At 38.3% G+C, this 20,555-nt stretch overlaps 1 protein-coding gene across 15 annotated transcripts in view; it reads left to right on the plus strand.

Moving 5' to 3' along the window:
* AFDN (afadin, adherens junction formation factor) overlaps positions 1 to 18,913 on the plus strand; it is a 115,318-nt gene extending 96,405 nt beyond the window's left edge. For 6 of the 15 annotated variants that reach the window (XM_058802841.1, XM_058802849.1, XM_058802842.1 and 3 more), the window contains 5 exons: positions 1,843 to 2,865; positions 9,168 to 9,302; positions 11,494 to 11,785; positions 15,951 to 16,029; positions 16,769 to 18,913. In XM_058802841.1, coding sequence (XP_058658824.1) covers positions 1,843 to 2,865; positions 9,168 to 9,302; positions 11,494 to 11,785; positions 15,951 to 16,029; positions 16,769 to 16,913 — 1,674 coding nt within the window. In that variant the 3' untranslated portion in view covers positions 16,914 to 18,913. Of the gene's footprint in view, positions 1 to 1,842; positions 2,866 to 4,669; positions 4,706 to 9,167; positions 9,303 to 11,493; positions 12,011 to 15,950; positions 16,030 to 16,768 lie in introns of all 15 variants that reach the window. The other 9 variants (XM_058802835.1, XM_058802838.1, XM_058802837.1 and 6 more) reach the window with 5 other exon arrangements.
* The last annotated feature ends 1,642 nt before the right edge of the window (positions 18,914 to 20,555 follow it).

Consider the following 20,555-nt stretch of genomic DNA (forward strand, 5'->3'; position numbering starts at 1 on the left):
TAATTAGTGATAAAAGCAGAGCCTTACACCAGGCTTATCTTTTACTTTTGGAAAAGTGCTGTGTAAATTAGCTCGAGATTCTGTCTAAGTAAGCAAAGAAAAAATTGTTTATAGGTTGCTCACACATGCATGGGCAAGTGTATTCAGTAAAAAGTCACTTATTTTAGTGGTTTTTTAGTATTCTAGAGATAAAATTCTTGTTATTTGAGCTGTTAAAAAAAATAGATGTTTTGCTCAAAGTAAGACAGTCATTTTGAAAGGGAAATGCTGCAAGTTGAACAACTTTAGCAAATAGATACAGAAATATTTCACTGAATTTCCATGCTTAACTCTTACACATTTCATGATTTCCTCTCACTTAATCTTAGCTGCATAGCTAACATCTACATGCTCTCTGTCAGTGATGGGAGAAAGGGAGGTGGGTGTCTCCAGAGAACAGTTCCTACCCATTTGTCTTGACTGAATTCTATGATAATTGTTGCCTGGACATGCATCTCTCCCCTGCTTAAAACAAACTTAAGTGACTAGCTTAGATGAGGTGGTTAAAACTGGTAAAGATGAAGCCCATCTATTAAAGTTGTTGACAGACACTGAATTTGAGCTATAGCCTTAAGGCTGAAGGCAGGGCAGAAAAGGATTTTGCTAAAGCAAAATAGAAGGTTTAACTCCTTACTAGCGCTGAAAGTGTTAATAGATTTTCCCTGCCAGACAATAGTTCTTTTAAGTTGAAAATTAGAAGAAAACAGAAGAAAAACTTTTACAAAAATAAAAAAATACACTTTAATCTTTGCAGAAAAACAGGGCTTGTAAAAAAAGCTGCTAAATGCCTGTTTTCTATTCTGAAGGCATTAGCAAACTTTGGCTAGGTGCATCTTTACAGCAAATCTACCACAAATAACTTGTGTTCAGCTCTGTTGGACTAATAGAGCATAAAAAATACACTTGTTCCTCTCAAAGAAGGCATTCTTTAGAGGTCATGGTTAAGGTCATTGATGGAGGAAGATAAAAGGAGTTTGCTTTGTTAGTCTTCTCTCAATTGTTGATAATTGGTGCATTATGTGTTCAGTCCTTAGCAGTTCCTAACATTCAAAGTATGAATATTTGCTTCAAGAAAATCGTTAACAGATTTAATAAGCCTGGTTTATGGTCCAGTGTTCCTTTTCAGGTGGTTGTTCAGTGCAATGGGACCCAGAGCTTCTATAGAAAAAGACTTGGTGTTGCACTAACGTGACAAAAATCTCAGACCATTATACTCATGTTCCAGGAGCAGGTAGAATTAGACTGCCTGCCTGGATTCTGTACCCTGAATTGTGTCAGTAATGGGAGCTTCCTGCAGGGCATCTCTCCTGCTAATGGAGGAGGGTAGGCAGAGGCGCTCTTCTGTCTCTGTCTGCAGCCTTTGTGTTTGCTTTCCCAGTAGGAAAGATGCTCAGTGAAGCCAGTTGAAGTCTGAATGGCAGAGCTGGTATGACTGAGCCACTGCTCAGAGCTACCAGGACTTCCATGCTCACACATGGGGGAGGGGGTGTCAGGGATAGTCCTGAGAAACTGTGCGAGCTGGGGAGGTTTTCAGCTTAAACTCCATTTTGCATTCATCATTCCTCCCAGTCCAGTTACCAGGCAGTTCCCAGGAGCTTGCTAAGTCTTCCATCACTTAAATGAGTTGAGAAGACTGAGAAAAATATTTTATTGTTGGTTTTGGGAAACCTACTGGGTATGGAAATGCTGAAATTCGTTAAAAGTAATTACTTTCAGTAATAAGAATGTGTTTTGTAAGCCATTTTCAAATATGTTTTAATGTGGATGGACTATGATACACATGCCTTGTTTAATATTTTTCAGCGTGTAACTCGTTCTCAGGAAGAGCTCAGAGACAAAGTTTTCCAGCCAGAGAGGAATCGTTTGGAAGTCGTTATACGCAAGGATGTGGAGTATATTGATCGGAAGTCAGACAGCGATCAGTGGATGAATTCATCTGTGGATTCCAGCACATCTAGCCAGGAACATCTGAACCATTCCTCCAAACCAGTGTCGCCTGGGTCTTGTTTAACTAAAAGTGGACCTGGCCGTTGGAAAACTCCAGCCACTAGCCAACCGACTCCAGTGGCCATTTCCCAGCCCATCAGAACAGATCTTCCCCCTCCGCCGCCTCCTCCTCCAGTGCATTATGCTGCTGAATTTGATGAACTACAAATGGATTTGCCTCTTCCTCCACCTCCTCCTCCAAACCAGATAGGAGCACAAGCATCCTCCCAGGTAGCTGCTGCTGAGCGTAAAAAAAGAGAAGAGCATCAGAGGTGGTATGAAAAGGAAAAGGCACGTTTGGAAGAAGAACGAGAAAGGAAACGTCGTGAGCAGGAGAGAAAATTGGGCCAAATGCGTTCTCAGCCACTAATTCCTGCTCAGCCTGTGGTTCCTCCTGTCTCCCTTCAACAAGTGAAATCAGAAAAGCCCTCAACTTTGCAGAGGCCTCAAGAAACAGTTATTCGAGAGCTGCAGCCCCAACAGCAGCCGCGGACTATTGAGCGGAGAGACCTGCAGTACATTACCATCAGCAAGGAAGAACTGTCCTCTGGTGACAGCCTCTCTCCAGATCCGTGGAAACGGGATGCGAAGGAGAAGCTGGAAAAGCAGCAACAGATGCACATCGTGGACATGCTGAGTAAAGAGATTCAGGACCTGCAGAACAAACCTGATCGTACAGCAGAAGAAAACGACCGCCTCCGCAAACTCATGCTTGAGTGGCAGTTCCAAAAGCGACTGCAAGAATCAAAGCAAAAGGATGACGATGACGATGAAGAAGAGGATGATGAGGTGGATACTATGCTCATCATGCAGCGACTGGAGGCAGAAAGAAGAGCAAGGGTAAAATCCTTTCTAGAAAAAAATACTGTAAATTTCTAGCTTGGTGGGTTTTCATGCTTTGAGTGTTTTGATGTTCTTAGACAGTAAAGGGGATGAGACTTTCTTAAATGGCTTGAATTTTAAAATTAGTAACTTAGAGTGGTTTCATCAGTTAAGTAATATATTGTGAAAATATCAAAGCTACCTTTTATAGAATTCAATTTTAGCAATTGAATTTATTTTTCTGGTTTTGGGGAGAGAAAAGTTTCCTTTGGATAAAGGTATTTTGCCATGTACCTAGAGTATGGTTAGAAGGTAAACTATGTTAAAAATTTGCTTGGATAAAGGTAAGCAAAAACATGTGAAATTACATAGGTTTGTAGGAGAATCAGGAATAAAAATAGTGTGATTTCTCCCTCTCCTCCCCAGTGTATTTACCTCTAAAAGTTTTTATTTATAGTCTTGGGTCATGAACACAGACACTGAATGCCTACTGTTTCCAGGGAGTAGTGAGCTGAACAGACATTCCAACTTGCTGGTCTGATACAGCTGCTACCTCTACCTTTACCACCCCTCAGTGCTGACCTCAGCAGTGGAGGGAGCATTGCTTGAGCTGTGTGGTATTGGATGGTGTAATAGCTAATACACCCTGTCTAGAGCTCCAGCTCCTCCTAATCGGAGGCCTGGATTTTTCATGGTGTCCAGTTTAATCAGCATCTGAGGTTTGCCTGCCTTAGCTTCAGTTCTCTGAATGCTCATAATATATGTAATAAGATAATACAACTGAACAGTATGGTGAAATTTTTAACCATTCTTGCTGGTGGCTGTTGTCTCCCAAGACTCTGCTAAATCTACTGTTATTGAGAAAAAGTGTCTATAGGAAAATCTGTTCTTTCCTGAATAACAGCATGGATTCCAAAATTACATACCAATAGCTATGCTTTTCCAGGCTTAAAAGCTAGCTCTGTAATATGTTCAGTGTCTTCTGTGTGTTTGTCTTGAAGAGTTTACTTAATTCTGTGATAAGCAGTGTTTAATTCCTGAGAAATGTTTGGACATGCTTGTTTTGACATTCAGAAATAGCTGGTGGCTTGAGTGGGATTTAAGTTCACGATTGTTTTGGCAGCTTCGTTTCGTAAACTTACTCTTCTCGTGTTCGCTGCAGTCTGCATTGCTTTCCTTTTTTCCCCCTTATGCCTAACTTTATTACTGTGTAAAAGAATAGATACCTCAAACTTGGAAATTGAAGAAAGAAAAAGCTAAATATCGGCAAACAGGATTCCCTAAAGTCCAGCATTGCTAACAGGCAATTTGTGGCACATAGACAGTTACCTATGGGCATAAAAATTAATGTGTAACTGCCATTTTAACAAACCGTGTCTTAAAAATTTTACTGTGGCAAGGCTAAGAAAGCCACGTGTTAATAAAAAAAAGCCAGTTGTATTGCATAACAATATTAGTCTTCTCTGCAAGTGCTGGCTTTAAAACACTATTTGTGCATGAAGTTCTTCCAGCTTTTTGGAACATTTTGAAACTAAAAAAAAACAGTTGTATTGAACTGAATTCATGTTTTCATTTTGATTACATTTCGCTTTTAGAGATGCAGTTAAGTAGCATCTTTGCAGAACTACTGAGGTGGATTATTTGGATATTTTGGATTATTTGTTTTAATTTCTGTATTTCACATTTATGTCCATTCAGTTCCTCATTCTAAAACAGCCAACTAAACAAATAAAAGAAAATGCTTTTGAAATAACACATGTCTAACCTATCTTTATTTACACTGTGCATCTTTCTTTTTTTTCCCCTTTCTTACTACCTGCAGCAGACTGCTGTGCCAGCAATCTCTGTTCTAGATTTGGTATGTTTGTTTCTTTCTCTTCAATATCTCTTTCCCATTTCAGTTCCTTATTATTATTAATAACAGCCCTATGTGCTTTGGATGATGATCTGGCATCTTTGGGTGTTCAGAGATCATTATGGTACTGTAAGCAGTCATTTCACTGCAAGCATGCATTTGAATGTTTTCAGATATGGTGATTCCTTTCCCTGTGTTTCCTTCCTCTTAGATGTTGTGTTCTGCTTGCAGACTTGATTTGTTTGTTGCAGCAGTGATCTAACAAAAACTGTATCTACTGATTTGTGCAATTTTGTTTATAAAATCTTACTAATAACTTTGAATGAACAGGCTGTGAGGTAAGATTGCTTCCTTTCCCTTTTGCACCCATGCAGGTTTTAGAAGAGCTCTAAGAACATTTCCTTTACAGTTTGAAGGGAAATTGTACTGAGAGCCTAATAATACAGCACACTTCTTCAGCACATGCTGACACCCTGTTGTTTGCAGGTGTTACAGGTGTTTGGTTTTGGCAGATTAACATAAAAATTGATTGTAAACTCAGAAATCACTTCCAAACTGATATTTCCAAGCTGGTTGCATAAACATGCAATGATTAAATTACAATATAATTTCAGTTTCAATTGGTTAATACTATTCTCTTGGATCTAAGACATGACAGGCTTTCAAACTGCAACAGTAATTGCTATTACTCCAGCTAATTTTGTATTTTATTGCACTCATTAGGCATAGAAAAGGAGTTTTGCAGTCTTCCACAGCAAAAATGCATCCCCTTCAAAGTCAATTTCTGTGTAATTAGTGTACCAATTCTAAAAGAAAGGGGATATTAGTAAAATTTAATTTGTGCTGCTTGGAAAAAGTGTCAATGTGTTGGTTCAAAATATGGATTTGAATATTCAGGACTGCCTTATGAAAAAAAAATCACCTTTTAAAATGCATACTTCTTATAAAATCTAAGGTGCTCAGTTTTCTATCTGTGTGCTAGTGAGTGTTAAACAGTTTACAGCAGTGGAACAGGTGAAGCATTTCACCTTCTTGAATTTAAGGACAAGCCAGGAGTCGTGGATTTTTCAGACTTGGTATCTTACCAATATTTTCAAAGTACTATCTATATTTTTTTTGCTCAAACCTTGATTCCTGGAGCTGCAGCTCAATAGATAGAAAGCTTTTCCAAGCAGACAGCAAACATCTGGATCTTTCAGCAACAGGAGGTTGGTGAAGGCAGACGGTATCAGCAGCTTGAAAAATGGATTAGACAAATACATAGACATCACGCCTGCAAGCAGCTGCTCAGAGGATTAGACAAGGCTGTACCAGATGACATCTCTAGTAGTGTGCTAAATGCCAGGGGAATGCTAGAAGAGAAGGCCAGGCTCAAGTGCAGCTCTTTTTGCCTTGGTCAGAGAGAGAAGAATACTGGGCTAGATGGATGCATGGCCTGAGTCAGTCGATGATTTATGATGTTCATAAAATTAGTTTTAAAAAAAGGCAGCAAGCTAATACTAAAATAGTTGAACACTACACCCAGAAAATACCACTTTTCATAATTTCATTATTTTTATCCCATTCACATGACTTTCAAGACATAAATGCATCTAAACAATGCCACTTCATATACCCAAGTAATTGTTTTTTAAATAAACCCCAAAACCAGCAACAACAAAACCATGTCTTGTTTGATGCTTATTTTGTATGTCTAGGGTGAGCATGGTTGATAGCTGTTCTTCTGATTACAAGGCTGAAGGAAGGTGATGAACAGTTAATACAAGAATTGTCAGCTTAGATAGTGTTTGTTTTTTAAATTCCCTAGGATCTATGAGATCTGACACAGCTTTTTAGCTGTTGTTAAATAAATAGGTATAAATTTAAAGTTCTCCTGGAGATCTTTTAGACTTTTATAAGCAGTGCTTGGAGAAATTAAGGATTTTTGAAATTTGAGACTTCCTGGATTTGAGAATGGCCTGCCAAGCCTGTGGATATCTTAACATTCCTGATAGGATCAGCCCACTGACCCCTTTACCAGGATCAGTAGCTCAGAGGAAGGGTGGACTTCTCTGCCCTCCGAGGCGTAGGAGTAGTGCTGTGAGTGTATGTTGGCAATAGGGAGACAAAGCTGTGTGACTGAGCAAATGCTTGGCACTTTGCAGTAGAGCTGGGTCAAAGCAGGGGAGAAGAATGGGTGCTTTGTGCTCAGCTGCTTTGCTCGGTTACAGCTGGGAGAATGCTCTTCTCCATCACTCTGGCTGTACAAATTAGTTGTTCTTCCCTGTTAAAATATGAGCACGTGGCTTTGGAGGAGATAGTGGAAGTATAGTAAATCAGGTGAAAACATGTCTTTTAAACAAGAGAGAAACTGATTGGGATAGAGAAGCATCCAATCAAAATACTCAACCTGGGAATCTTACAGCCCTCTCTCTAGAAGTGAGATGCAAAGCTGATTTTCCTTTGCATCTTGAAAATTTGGGGTGAAGTTAGAACTAGGTACTGTTGTACACACAGAATTACAGACACATCCCTGCATGTGCTCTGGCATATCTCATCATCCTACCACTCCCTGCCTTGGTCTGGGAATGCTCCAAAATAGAAACTAGTTAGTGATCATCAGGAAATTAAATGTCACCTCCTAATAGTTTCTGTATTCTCATTTCTGCCTTCCATACAATTTTTAGCCATTTTCCTATAGATATTATGTCTAGAATAGCCTCTGACCTGAATACAGTTGTCTTCACAATTCTTACAATTCCGATGTTAACAACAATTACCAGGTGGGCAGCTTGGTAACTTTTGCCTTATGGTCAGAAGACAATTAAACAAACCAGTCCTAACTTTCTCGATAATTTAGTTGGACATTCTTTACCATTTAAGTGCTTTTGAATAGGAATATTTGCTGCTAAGCAGTAAGGCATCCATACCATAACCTGGGAGCAGTAACTTCCATGTTCAGGGTGTTTTTCTAATATAATTGGGACAGGAATTTTCCTGTATTTTCTCACCGTGCAGTTTTTGATTGCCTTTTTTTTCTTTTTTTTTTTTAATTAGTATTAAGAGGAAATTACTTCTCTTGTATAAATGCTTGTGAATTACTAGCTGTATTTCCTTTTGACAGCAATATTATCTCCTTTGCTAAAATAATGTCTTTCTAATAACTGAGACATGAAGTCTTAATCCAAGCAGGAAGTTAGTTAACTACTCTGTTCCCTGCTCTGCAGTGCAAACTGAACTTTATCTTTGTTGTTTTCAGCAAAATTTTAGCCCTAAATAAGGGGAATTTACTTGGAAGTAGCATCCTCTAAAATACATTCATCAAATTAATTTTGTTCTTTAGCTTTCATGCTCAAAAATGAGCAATGGGGGGAAATAATTGGAAGAAAATTAGCCAAACTGCTTATACTTTTTTATTAATTAATTGGGGAGGAAGATACTTGCATTAAGGTTGTCCTCACAAAATCTATTAAGATTTAATTTCTCTTTCTCTCTTGTACTACTTTGTGTCTTAAGGGTCTTTTTCTGCAAGTGAATTTGGATTGTAAAATAAAATCCAGGAGTAGAAAAGTATCTCTGTTACATGCAGTTTATAGCAAAATCAAATCATTTGTTGATTTAAACTAATAAGGATTTTTTTTAATTGTGTGGAGGAAAAAAAATACTTTGAAACATATGCAGCAGTAAGAAATAACACAGCATGTAGTCCAGTAATTTCTACTTGTATTACTGTGCCAGTGAATATTCCTGTCCATCAAGGGCTTACATGCTGCTAGCTTTAAAGAATCATGCAAATTTTGGATAGTGCTCAGTTTTCCTATCTGTGCAGCATCATACACGTATATAAACCAGTATTGTCTGTTGGACATGAGTTGTTCTTGTGCGCTGTTTCATCCCAGTAGTCAAAGGTTTTCTTTCCTTCTGCTTTTTCCAAAACCCATCTGCTGCAGATACAGTGGGAGATTTTATTTCCTGAGGCTATTTGCAGATTTGCTGAATGAGCCTGTTACTTTAAATGGATTGACCCTTTGACTAATGAGTCATGATTTTCCGGTGCTTAAATTCTAATCCAGAATGAAAAAAACAATTGACTGCTGGAGCTGTGGACTTTTGGTTCCAAGTATTTCATTTCATTTTACTGTACCTATGAGACTGTGGTTGTTGAAGCTCTTTGGAGCATGAGTCACATCAGTCTTCTACTGGGGGTTCATACATGACTGCTAAAAATGTCTCCCTGTGTAATTTGTGCTTTTATGTATATAGTTCTGTGCACCTCTATTTTGCTTTTTCTTTCCTTAGGGATTTTAGGCAAGCCAGTGTAACAAAGCATACTCGTAATGACTGGAAATTGTATTGATGGATCTGTAGCATAGCATCTTCTGCTGAACGAGTTACTTTTAGATGCCAGTATTTAGTTACATTTTTAGTTACCTTTTTGGCCCATCTTGCCCATGTGAGTGACCAGTTAAAATTGTGTCTCTGTTAGTTACAGGACGAAGAACGCAGACGGCAGCAACAATTGGAAGAAATGCGGAAACGAGAAGCAGAGGACCGGGCCAGGCAGGAAGAGGAGCGCAGACAGCAAGAGGAGGAGCGGACCAGGAGAGAGGCTGAAGAAAAGGTTGTGGTCTTCTGAGTGCCACAGGGGTTCTTGCAGGCCTTTCCTCTTCAGCCTGCCCAGTACCAGCTCAGTGTTGGGTCTGCAGGGTTTAAACACAGTAGCCTGGTGGTAGGGATCATGGCCCAAGGCTTCAGTTTGTCTATCCAAACCAAAAAGGAATTAAAGAAACAGCCCATTCCTGCTGGCTGGAGTTGACTGGTATTGCAGAAATAGTACTGCAGGCTTAATGCCTGACAGTTCTTAGGAGGAGCAAGCTCTTAACTTCAGAGCCTTTCTTAAAATCATGGAAGAAATCAGGTACTTCCTGTTTCCCTTCAGCTCCCATCATAAATTGCATACCTTTTTTATTATCATGGCTCAGTTAGTGCTATTGGGTTTTCCTATGTCCCAGTAGATGGCACTTACATATTTCTGTAGTATTTTTTAATATAGATACAGAGAGAAGCATGAAATACGATGGAGTAGTGATGAATATTCCATATTGTTTTTTATGTTTGGACTGTGGGAGGGAAGTGGTTTCTAGAAAGCAAGTAAATAATCTTAGCAGATAAGTGTGCAGTCAAATTATAAAAATTCAGGGTTGTAGGTTCTGCTGAGACATTATACATAAATATGAGAAGCTTAACTGATCAAACTAGAAGACAAAGCAACTTATTTGACTCAGCATGTTTCTTAAGACCTTTTTGTTCCTAGAGAAAGCAGTTACTTCTGTTCAGTTTGCCTGTTAGTAACACTGACTTCAGAAAGAAAGCTGGATTTTAAAGTTGTTCATCTTGAAAGATTGAGCAAATACGTTTAAAAAGCCTCCAAACTTTAGATACGTTAACTTTGTTCATTTATTTTTCAGGCTTTGTTAAATTGTTTCCCATAAACAGTATGGTTGGATGAGTGGAAGAGGTGGTAATAAGAGAGAAGTGAGGAAGGTGTATCTGGAGTGCGGAAAGTTTTTAAAAGTAGACTGTAGACACCTTAAAAAATGCAACCAACAAAAAACAACTATGGCTTTCTTAACTTCTGAAAATGATGCAGCCAAATGACATTTGGATCACACTTGAAAGAGTTTTCACTGGCAGATGTTGACTAAGATACTTCTACCAACTCAGAACTCAGTACCATCAGGAAAATGGTTTTAGAGAGTAGTACAAGGAGATGAATTTCATGTCTTTGCCGCAGATTAACAAGATCAGATCTATTTATTATTTTTTCAGGATGACTGACTCAGTATTGGACAGATAAGCATTAAGGTGGATTTTTTTAAACATGTGGATTAAAACCAGAAGTTAAGGTTATTTCAGATGCCATATATTCCCAGCAGAAATTATTCTATGCTTATACGCAAAGGGTTTTGTAATGTACATACAGTTCCCAAATACACCTCATTTGTTATCGAACTACTGAATAAACCCTTGTATTAATTTACAGTGTGTCTGAGACAAGAGCTGAACAGAATTAAATGTTATTTAGTTTAAAAACAGAACAGTCTTTTAAAGAGGAAGAATACACAGAAGGTATTTAATGACCTTTTAAATGGTCAGTAACCTCATGTAGATATCATTAGCATCATTTCTGCTTTAAATGCCTTTAACGGTATTTGTTTGATGCCTGTTTTGGAAAAATTCTTCGTAATACTTTTTTTGTGTGAAAGTAGTGTTCCTGGTGTTTACACTAGAAACTTGGTTAGCAGTCATCTATTCCAAGGCTCTGTTGACTAATTTACATTGTATAAGTTTGAAACAAAATCACAAAGTTCCTTTTTCAAGGCAGTAGTTAATTTTAGTTATATTCCTCTCCCACAGATTTTCTACAGCTTTAGTAAATCTGCACCTTATTAACTCTAGTTACAGTTTGAGTAATAAATGCTGGAATGCCCTTAGTTTACGCAGGCAGTTGCTTTAGTGACCACAGGCAGTGGTAAATCTGTAAATAACAGCTACACTGTGTTACTGGATGGCTGCTGGTTTTTTGCAAATGTGACGGTTTGACCACTGGCCAAACACCAGTGCACCCATGAAAATCATTCACTCTTAGTAGTAAATGTTCTCTGTACGAGTACATATAGATGCCCTGCTTATAGCCAGAAAAGGAGACAAAAAAGATTGATGGAAGATGTTTGTAGCTCATTGATGGAAAGCTTAAATCTCATGGATTGAAATGTCTGACCACTGTGTTTCTGTTTCCTCTGGGCTTTCAGAGGCGCCAGGAAGAGGAGTATTACAGTCGCTTAGAGGCTGAAAGGCGCAGGCAGCACGATGAAGCTGAGCGAAGATTGCTGGAACCTGACGAGCCTGGTCTGTACAGACCTCCGCTTCCACGGGAATATGAACTCCCATCCCCAACCCCTTCATCTAACGCTCCTCCTCCCCCACCTCAGCGAAACACCTCTTACCTCAAAACACAGGTCCTCTCCCCTGACACGATTTATACTGCCAAGTTTGTTGCTTACAATGATGATGATGATGAGGAGGAGGATTCCAATCTAGCAGGTCAGGATAAGTACTCCAGCACAAGAAAATCCTATGGTGACTTTCCTCCTGCCACCCTTAAGCCACAGCAGCCCTCCCGCCAGCCTCGCCCAGTTTCAGATGGCATCTTTCTTTCCAACTCATTCCAGTCATCTTCTGTCAATGCCAACAGTACTACTGTCAAAAAAAGCCAGCCCCCGCCCCCATCAAACAAACCAAGTTTCGTCCATGCCAGCAGCTCTAAAGGTAGAAACAATGAAATAAGTCATCTCTTCAAAACTGTCCTTGTATTTTCAACTCCAGGGTTCTAGATTTAATCACTTATTTTGTGATTTCCCCCTCCCTTAATCACTATTTTCACTCTGGTGATCTACCTTAAATCTTGATCTTAATATGAATCCTTCAATTTTTAATTATTTTGATCTCTCAAATTTTCTTGCTCTTTACCCAAACTTTTCAAAAGCAAAAATTCCATCTTTCATGTATGAATCAGAAATGATTTTAACTGCTACTCAATCAGTTTGAAGTACTGTTGGTTTTGGCTTTCACTCTGTATCTCTAAGTGATTTGTTTTGTATGACTGACTGCTGTTTACTCAGAGCATCTGGAAGTGCACCTTTCTTGAACACAGGAAATCTCTCCTAATGGGTTCATGGACAGATCTTATCTTCTGCTTTGTTGTTGGTACCAGGGTTCTCTCTCTTTTAATAGTGTGTGCAAATGGCTTTAAAATTTGTATTTGTAGATGTAGATCTTAAATACACAAGCACCAAGAGAAATACAGGTCTTGCAGTCAGTTTCATGTATTAGGCACCATTCCTGAATTTCTGGTTTGTACAGTGCAGTTTCCTTGCAGAGAGACAAAAATCTAAATTTCATCTTAGTACTGTTTTACTCCTTCCCTTCTAGACCTCTATGTTTCTTTGACTCCTCATCTTGTTGTTGTTGTATAACTCCAAGCTAACCATAATGAAGTTTAATTTCAGTTAGAGTTCTAGCTGCCAGGAACTTCAGCACCATATTTTACCTGCAGAGTACTAGTTGAACTATACTCTTGAATTCAAAGCTAATTCAGTCCAAAGTCTGGGGATATTTTTTGAACTGATGCTGTATAGGAGTAATCTTGTATACTTGACTATTTGAGTATGTCTCACTCTGATAAGATTGCACTTTACTGATATAGTACTTTGTCTTTAAACCAGCATCTGTTGGTACTTCTACATTTGTTTTCTTCTATGTTCTTTTGAAGGTGGTGGCCATGACATTCTCATAGTTTATTCTTTTTACTTACACTGGCAGTTAACAAGTGCCTGACAACCAACTCTATGTGATCAATTCATCCTTCTAAAATGAAAAAGGTAGCAAGTCACCTGAGATCCCAAGGGAAGGTGTTTATGCTGGCTTCTAGCTGAATGGTCAGCTTGTTTGCTGGACTCAAGTCTCAGTGGCACAAATGGAATCCTGTAGTGTGTTACATCCCTCATCACTTTTTTGGCTACCTAACAAATTAGGAAAATCACTCACTTGCTTTATTCAGCAGTGTGCCCTGGGCATTGAGAAGATATGAGCCTCCAAATAGGTTCCATCTATTAGAAGCACTTCTAATCCAGCTGTAATAATATGTGAATCTGATTTAGGATATATACAAAGCTACTGAACTGCTTGTCCACATCCTGTTCAGTTGAGGCTCAAGTCATCATTTTCCAGCAATGAAAATTAGCATTCTTTCCTTTGCAGGGCTGATAAGCTTCTGCTACCATTGAACTGCTTCCAGTGCTGAAGAGAAGCTTTGCACTGTATTGTGTAGTTTTTAATATTACTGAAGGGACAGTTTAGCTCAGTTATAATTACTGTCCCACTGGTGCAGTTGATGATCAGTAGTTCCACTGTTTGTGGTCAGCACAACACCCAAGTTGCATAAAAAAAGTATCTACAGTGATTCTCCTATAAAGTCAGGGGAAGCCTGATAATTTATGCTGGTGTTGCCTGTGAGATCTCAGGATCTAGTAGTCTCTGTGGTAATAGCCTCTCTTCTGCAAACCCACTGTCACTCCTCTCTAACTCTGTAATAGGTCTGAATCTTAAAGGAAAGTGAGGGAAGGTTTTAGCTTTTCAGTGTGTTTTCATTAAACTGGAGTATAATTCTGGACGCTACATGCTGTGTACTACCATAATGCCTACCACCATGCACCTGAAATCACTGATAAACCCACAGCCAATTTTGTACCAGAAGAACTTCAGCTTTTGAACACCAGATACCACAAAGAATTAAAAATATTCTGAAATGGCAGGCTTCTGACATGAAACATGGATACTTTATGTCTGTACTTAATTTTTTTTCTTTCAAAGGACTTTCTAGGAATTCTTATTTGAAATTGACTGTAATAAAAAGTAAAATGTGCCTTCCATCACAGCATGTAGGCTTGCAAAAGCCGTTGCTTCCCTTCCCTATGTGGCATTTAGAAGGCTGTACATGTAATCAGTTAGGCAACCCTAGAGCCATCAGTCACTAGTTGTCACCACCACTCTCCCTGCCTCCCATCATCCACAACCCCGAATGCTATTTAGTATATAATTGCATTTCTAATCCTGCTTTCTGTTAATATTAATTGAAAAATGAATCTCAGGAAAGTGAAATGTTCAGTGGTATTGTTTGTGCACATTTGTTTTTTGTGGAAAACAATCAAAGGACAATTTACAAAGATTTGGTTAGGGTTTTGGTAACAATTAAGGAATATTGTAGTATGATGCTTCGCCTTTAATAGCCTAATTCATAAGCCATACAACTAATTATGAATACTCTTATTTCATAATTTTTAAAATAGCCATGAGAACAGGTTAACTTCACTTGATTGCTCAAGCTTCTCTGAAGACTGCCTGCGTAATGTACAAAGCCGTTTGCACAAAATGCAGAATTCACTGTGCAGTTTGACCATCTCCCATCTCGCTGACTCTGTTACATTCCTGTCCTTTACAGCTCTTTCCTGTTCTGAGTGTTAACTCTAGTGAACCATGCTTCTGCAAATTTTGCTCTCGTGCTTTCTTCCACTGGGTCTTTAAAGACCATTGGGTCTGTCAGCTCACCAAGGAAAAAGTCAACACCCAAATGAAAAACACTATCTAAATGCAAATGAAACCTTGTGGATCCAGCCACAAGCTTTTCAAAGTAGGGAAGGCAGTACTTACAGGAATGTAAGACTCACAACTAAGAGGAAAAAAAATCTTTATATGCCTGGCATACCTAGTGTGATTTGGTTTGCTGCAAATTTTTGATGGAAAAAATTTCTCCTACGCCACATTAGCTGAATTGGCTTATGTGTTCCAGCCTCACTCAGAATTACTGAATATTTCTGAGAAGTTAGATGTACCAGTGGAAGAAGCAAACATCTCCTTTTGTACCAAAGAAGGTTCACAAGACATAACATGAACAATATTGAGATCAGAACTGTCTGAAGACAAACCTGAGTAGTGTGCTACACTTCGTTTTACTCTTTTCGTGACAGTTATTAAGAGAATATGGTCTTAAATATAAATTAAATTATTAAACTTCTGATTGGAAATAAAAGGTTTTGTCTTGTGGCCTTTACAAGGAATTAATATAATGTGTAAAACCTGTGTGTTATATCAACTTAAAGGTGCAGTGCTGCAGGACTTGAAATTTAAATTCAGAGGTGGGAGGGAGGGGCCATCTCAGTGATACAGTTTGTGTATCAGACTTAACAGGGACTAAAATTTAGATTCTGCTGAATTGCAAAGATGGGATACACTAATCTTTGCTTACTTTTAGCCTCAGAAAGAGAGGAGCTACAGCTAACTTACTTCCTGTGAAGTTTGTCACAGGATAATGAAGAATGTTGCTCTTTCTGTTGGTCTTCTTGAACAGCTTCTAGTATCTGTTTTACAATAAGGCTTATTAAGATAAAGACCATGATTTGGCATGTGCTGGACAATCTAAACAAAATGGGTTTTGACTCAAAATTAGGAATCAAAAAAATAGCCCATTTGAAGAGGATTTGAATTTAACAGTACTGGGATTAAATATTCTAGGTCACATGACCTCTGATTATTTATGATTCTCATTTGAATTGTTTCTTGAAAGAAGCACTGCACCTTTTTTAAGGAATACAGTATAAATCTTCTGTGTTGTTGCTGCTGTACTTAAACCTACTTCTTTCTTTTGCATAAGGATTAAATTCATACACTGGATCTACAGGAGCAGCTGCTGGGGAAGTTTATCGGGATCCAAGAGACAAAAGATCTAAAAGGTGATATACAGGAGTCCACTGACTTTTATACAACTAACTTGGCAACTTCTGCAGTATTTTCTGTTGTCATCATTGTATCTCTGGGGGCTGCTCCAGAGTTCTGCTGTTGGCTCTGTTATGGGTTACTATAAAACACAATTAAGATCTCTCCACATCCCTTAGATGATCTGAAACACTGCTGAATAGCAACAAGTTTTGGCACTACAAGTAAACAAAATGATCACTGTAAATGAGCAACTTCACCTGGTTTAGGTGTATTTATAAATCTGATACCTCCACAGTGGGATTCCTACAAAACTTGTAATAAGCATTAAAGATTTAAGCTGTGTACACATCTCACACAGGCTTTACCATGTATCATACTGATGATGGGACAAGAAAAGGACGAGAAAAGCACTTCCAGTGCTTTTCTTAGAAATGTGCCTCCACAGAAAACTGCTTTAGTTTAGCCAAAGCAGTAATGCTGTGCTAACCCAGGCAGAGCCTTAGTTTATAACCTGCCATTCATGTTGAAATTGGCAAGCATTTCCATTTATTCCATGGTCCAGTCATGAATTTCTCTCAAGTGACAGCACAATGTCAGAGTTAAAGGTATATGTGAGGAACAAAACCTTTCAGAACACAATGGAGACTGCTTTGCTGTAGTCAAAGAAGCTGTAATTACGTGTCATCAAGAATGATTATGTTTAAGGATCTTGTAGATGAGAATTATAAAAAATATTTTTTGTTTCCTTTGCAGTCAAGATGCAGATTTACCTGGAGCACCAGAAAACCTGACGTTCAGGGAACGCCAGCGACTTTTTTCACAGGGTCAGGATGTATCCAATAAAGTAAAAGCTTCTAGGAAACTAACGGAACTGGAAAATGAGTTGAACACAAAATAAGATTAAAGCACCTTATCAGATGTAATGGATGATCTCCAAATTGAGGGATTGAGATTGGGGGCACACTACTAAGTATGAACAGAAAATGAATGTTTTCTGAAAGGAGTGACTTTGATTCCTCTATATCTAAGACTGTTAATTAAGACTTAGAGATGTTGCAATAGCAAGAAAACTGATTACTTTGCCAGGAGCTTGTGGTTTATACAATGAAAGCACTGTAAATTTTTAAAGATGCGAATCACGTGAAGGTAACTTTTTTTCTGTTTTGGGGGTAAAGTTCTTTTGCACCAGACCAAGTAGCACTTGTCAAAGATAAGTTCTGTTTCCTGGCGTTTTACAGACACACTTTTGTTTTAGCTGCTGAGCAGAGAGAGTGAGAATAGCTTGAACTGCCTAAACTAAACTGTGCACTAGAAGTTAGTATTTTAGGTTGTTTGACAAGAAGCCAATGTCTGGGCCACCTTAAATAAGGTTTCATATGCAAGTGTGACATACTGTATGGTGTTCATAGAAGAATCAGTATATCAATACAGATCTTACCATTACTTAGTACTGGCATAACACACATTCTCTAGATAGAATCTTGGAATAAAAATGTCTCTATTCCTATGTATTTGTTGGGTCTAAAATGGATGCCTAAGATTTTTTCTGTAGTTATGGAAAAGTCTACGTTCTTGTATCCCCACTATATGTGCTTCAGACTTTGAAAAAATGTGAAGATAACAACCTTTGGATAACTGTTTCACTAAGAATTACATAAGCAATAGATAGTAGGCTACACTTAGTGGCCCTTCATCAGCTAGGACCAAAATGTTAGTAGTGTGTTAAAGGCAAGGATTACAGAAGGTGAGCAGAACACGTGGGTATGTTTTCTGAGAAATTCATATCAGAAGTGATTGGGCAATTAGGCCTGGTACAGCATTGATAAGTCTGTTATTATCAGTTCAGCAATAGATTTTTTTCCTATGGAGATATCAACAGGCATATTAGAGAAGAAGACTGAAGTGCAAAGCATCAAATACAGTACTGCAGTCTGGAAGTGGGAATGTTCATAAGGTCATTAACAGAGCTGGTGTGCTAGCAAGGAACCATCCCTGCTCATGCTGAGGAGCAGTGCTAGTGAGCTCCCATTCCATCTAGCTGGCTTTACTGACATCCTATTATGGTTGTACTGAAAGCCTTTTTGGCAGTTCAAGCTATTTTTTCACACTGTTATAGCCTTATTTAATTTTTAATTGTTAATCTTTTTCCTCCCACTATTTCCTCAGCTATGCTTATGTGGCTGATGATGTTGGGAATAAGGACCTCATCAGAGTCTTTCTCATTGTGTGATGTTAAGACAATATATATTGTGATTCCAAACAAATTTTCTATTTGACAAAGCCCTTTACTGGCTTTAGATGATTTTTTTTCCCTGTATCATATTGTTCTCTTATAAATATATATTTAGGGATTTGTGCACACTTCCAAATACAAAGGGGTAGACTTTCACTGCCTTAGGAATGAAATCACTTTTAATAAGAGTTGTATGATAAATAAATGCAAGTTAATGAAAATTGGAGTGTAAATATTTTTTACGTATTTCAGGTTTCTTATTTGAAAGTGTGCTTTTACCGTTTCACCTGTTAAATATGAAGTAGAAGATTAAACTGGTTCAAAGTGTTAATGAAGGATCTGCATGCTTGCTATGTCTGTTCATCAGCAAAAGCAAGCCTCTCCCAATTTATCTTGAGAACACTAGCAGCCTTACAGTGACACATTTTTCTTGAAGAAAAAAACTTATGCTGTGGCTGAATTACTGTTGCTGCTAGACTCTGAAAAAGGCTTAGCAAAAAAATACCTATAACCTTCAGTTGAGTGGATTTGGCCGCTATTGGGCATTCAGGTCAAGTGTGAATATGTGTAAAAGTGCTTTTCATATTTGTCTGTGCATTATTTGAAAAAAAAAAACAAACATCAAAACTGCTGTAGTTTCCCATTTCTACTGTATTTCACTTGCAACCTATTTTTAATAAAGTTTGTATTGTATTTAACTTTGCATTTAATGTTTTTTGTATTCTTATTTAATTCTGCATTCTTAACAACAATATACCAGGAGGGCTCTTAATATGTTTTGCCTTGCCTGTCCTCTTAAAATGTATTTATGAGCAGTCAGTGTATCTCATATGAAAACTGCACATTAATTTTACATGGAGAATCAACAGAGGCTGACCTTCACTAATCAGAGAGGAGAATTTCTTAGCCTGTTTGATACCTGTAGTGCTGACATGAAGGAAGTGATTTTTACAGCTTAACCAGCAGTTTATGAAGTAGTAAATACCAGATCATACAGATTGCTGTTTGTATGTCAAGCAATGAATACACAAGTAGCAGAATAAACAAGACTGTTCTTTACCTCCTTATTCAATTAGAGAACACAAAACCTAGTCCTGGTAAAAAATGAGCTTCAGTAATAACAGTCTTAAAACACATGCAGTGACTCATGTATGATAAGAATTGGCTCTTCCTCTTGTTTTGTCAAATGATACTGCTGTCTCAGGGTCAGTTACTGGTTGTGTGTTCCAGAAGGCAAAGCCTCACAGGCTAAAAATTTGGAGTTGGCTGACTTCTTTCCCAGCTGTAGTAGCAGGTAAACATAATGAGATCACAGTGCAATACACCTGCCCAGAGAATCTCAGTTTATTGTTACTGACAGGTGCTCAGAACTCAACTACAGTTACCCAAAAAATGTGCAATGAGATATTTACAGCTTCACCAAATAATGTTTTTACAGGGTGTGTGCAGTACAGCAGTCTCAAGTTACCATCTGCTGAGTATGGAGAACGTCACCTTGCAGAGGCAGTAGAAAAGGCAGGGGTGTACAGCAGAATCTCTCTGTGTTTGGCAGAAGAGGGATAATGGCCTTCTCCCCTGGGCTTTTCTACTCATTCTGCATTTAGGAATGTTGCAATGGACAGCTCATCAGAAGTTTATGGAGCTGCGACCTCTTAGGTCTTGTTGGTTCCACCACTGGAGTTAAAGTGAAATGCATCAGAAGTATTCAAGATAATGCTTACTTAATAGTAACCTAAGATTTGTAATCCACTGACAGATATTATAATCCACGTACGGCATTTCTCTGAAGCTAAAATTAAGAGTCAAATGTGGGTTTAGACAGTTCCATGACATTTCTGGCCCTGAAGTTCCACAGAAGGGTCTGTAATATGGCAGGGCCTTGCATCTGCAGGGGGAATATGGGATCAAGTTGGTGAAAGTTGGGGGAAAAATTATTCTTCAAAGTAGAGAATCAGTGTAGAAGGGTGTGCTGCAGTAGTCTGGCAGCATTTCTAGAAGACAGCTGGATGTAATTTCTTTCCTAGGTCTCACCAACAGGCTGTGTCATTCATCAAGCAACCTCTCCTAAGCTTTGGAAATAGAAGGAAGATCCCTAAGGAAATTTGCTGCTGTTATGAAGAGTTACACATCATACTGAGATTTTTTGTTTTTCTGCTCATGGGACAATTTTTAGTACTATTTGACCTTCAGAGGTGCACAGAGAAATGACTAAATAGGAGTAGTGGATGCTATTTTAGGTTACTACTTCAAAGAGTGCTAGTAAATTAAGTCTTGTCTGTTACAACCTACAGAAACAAGATCCTTAAT

The sequence above is a fragment of the Ammospiza caudacuta genome, chromosome 3 (genome assembly GCF_027887145.1).
Source record: "Ammospiza caudacuta isolate bAmmCau1 chromosome 3, bAmmCau1.pri, whole genome shotgun sequence".
Taxonomy (NCBI): domain Eukaryota; kingdom Metazoa; phylum Chordata; class Aves; order Passeriformes; family Passerellidae; genus Ammospiza; species Ammospiza caudacuta.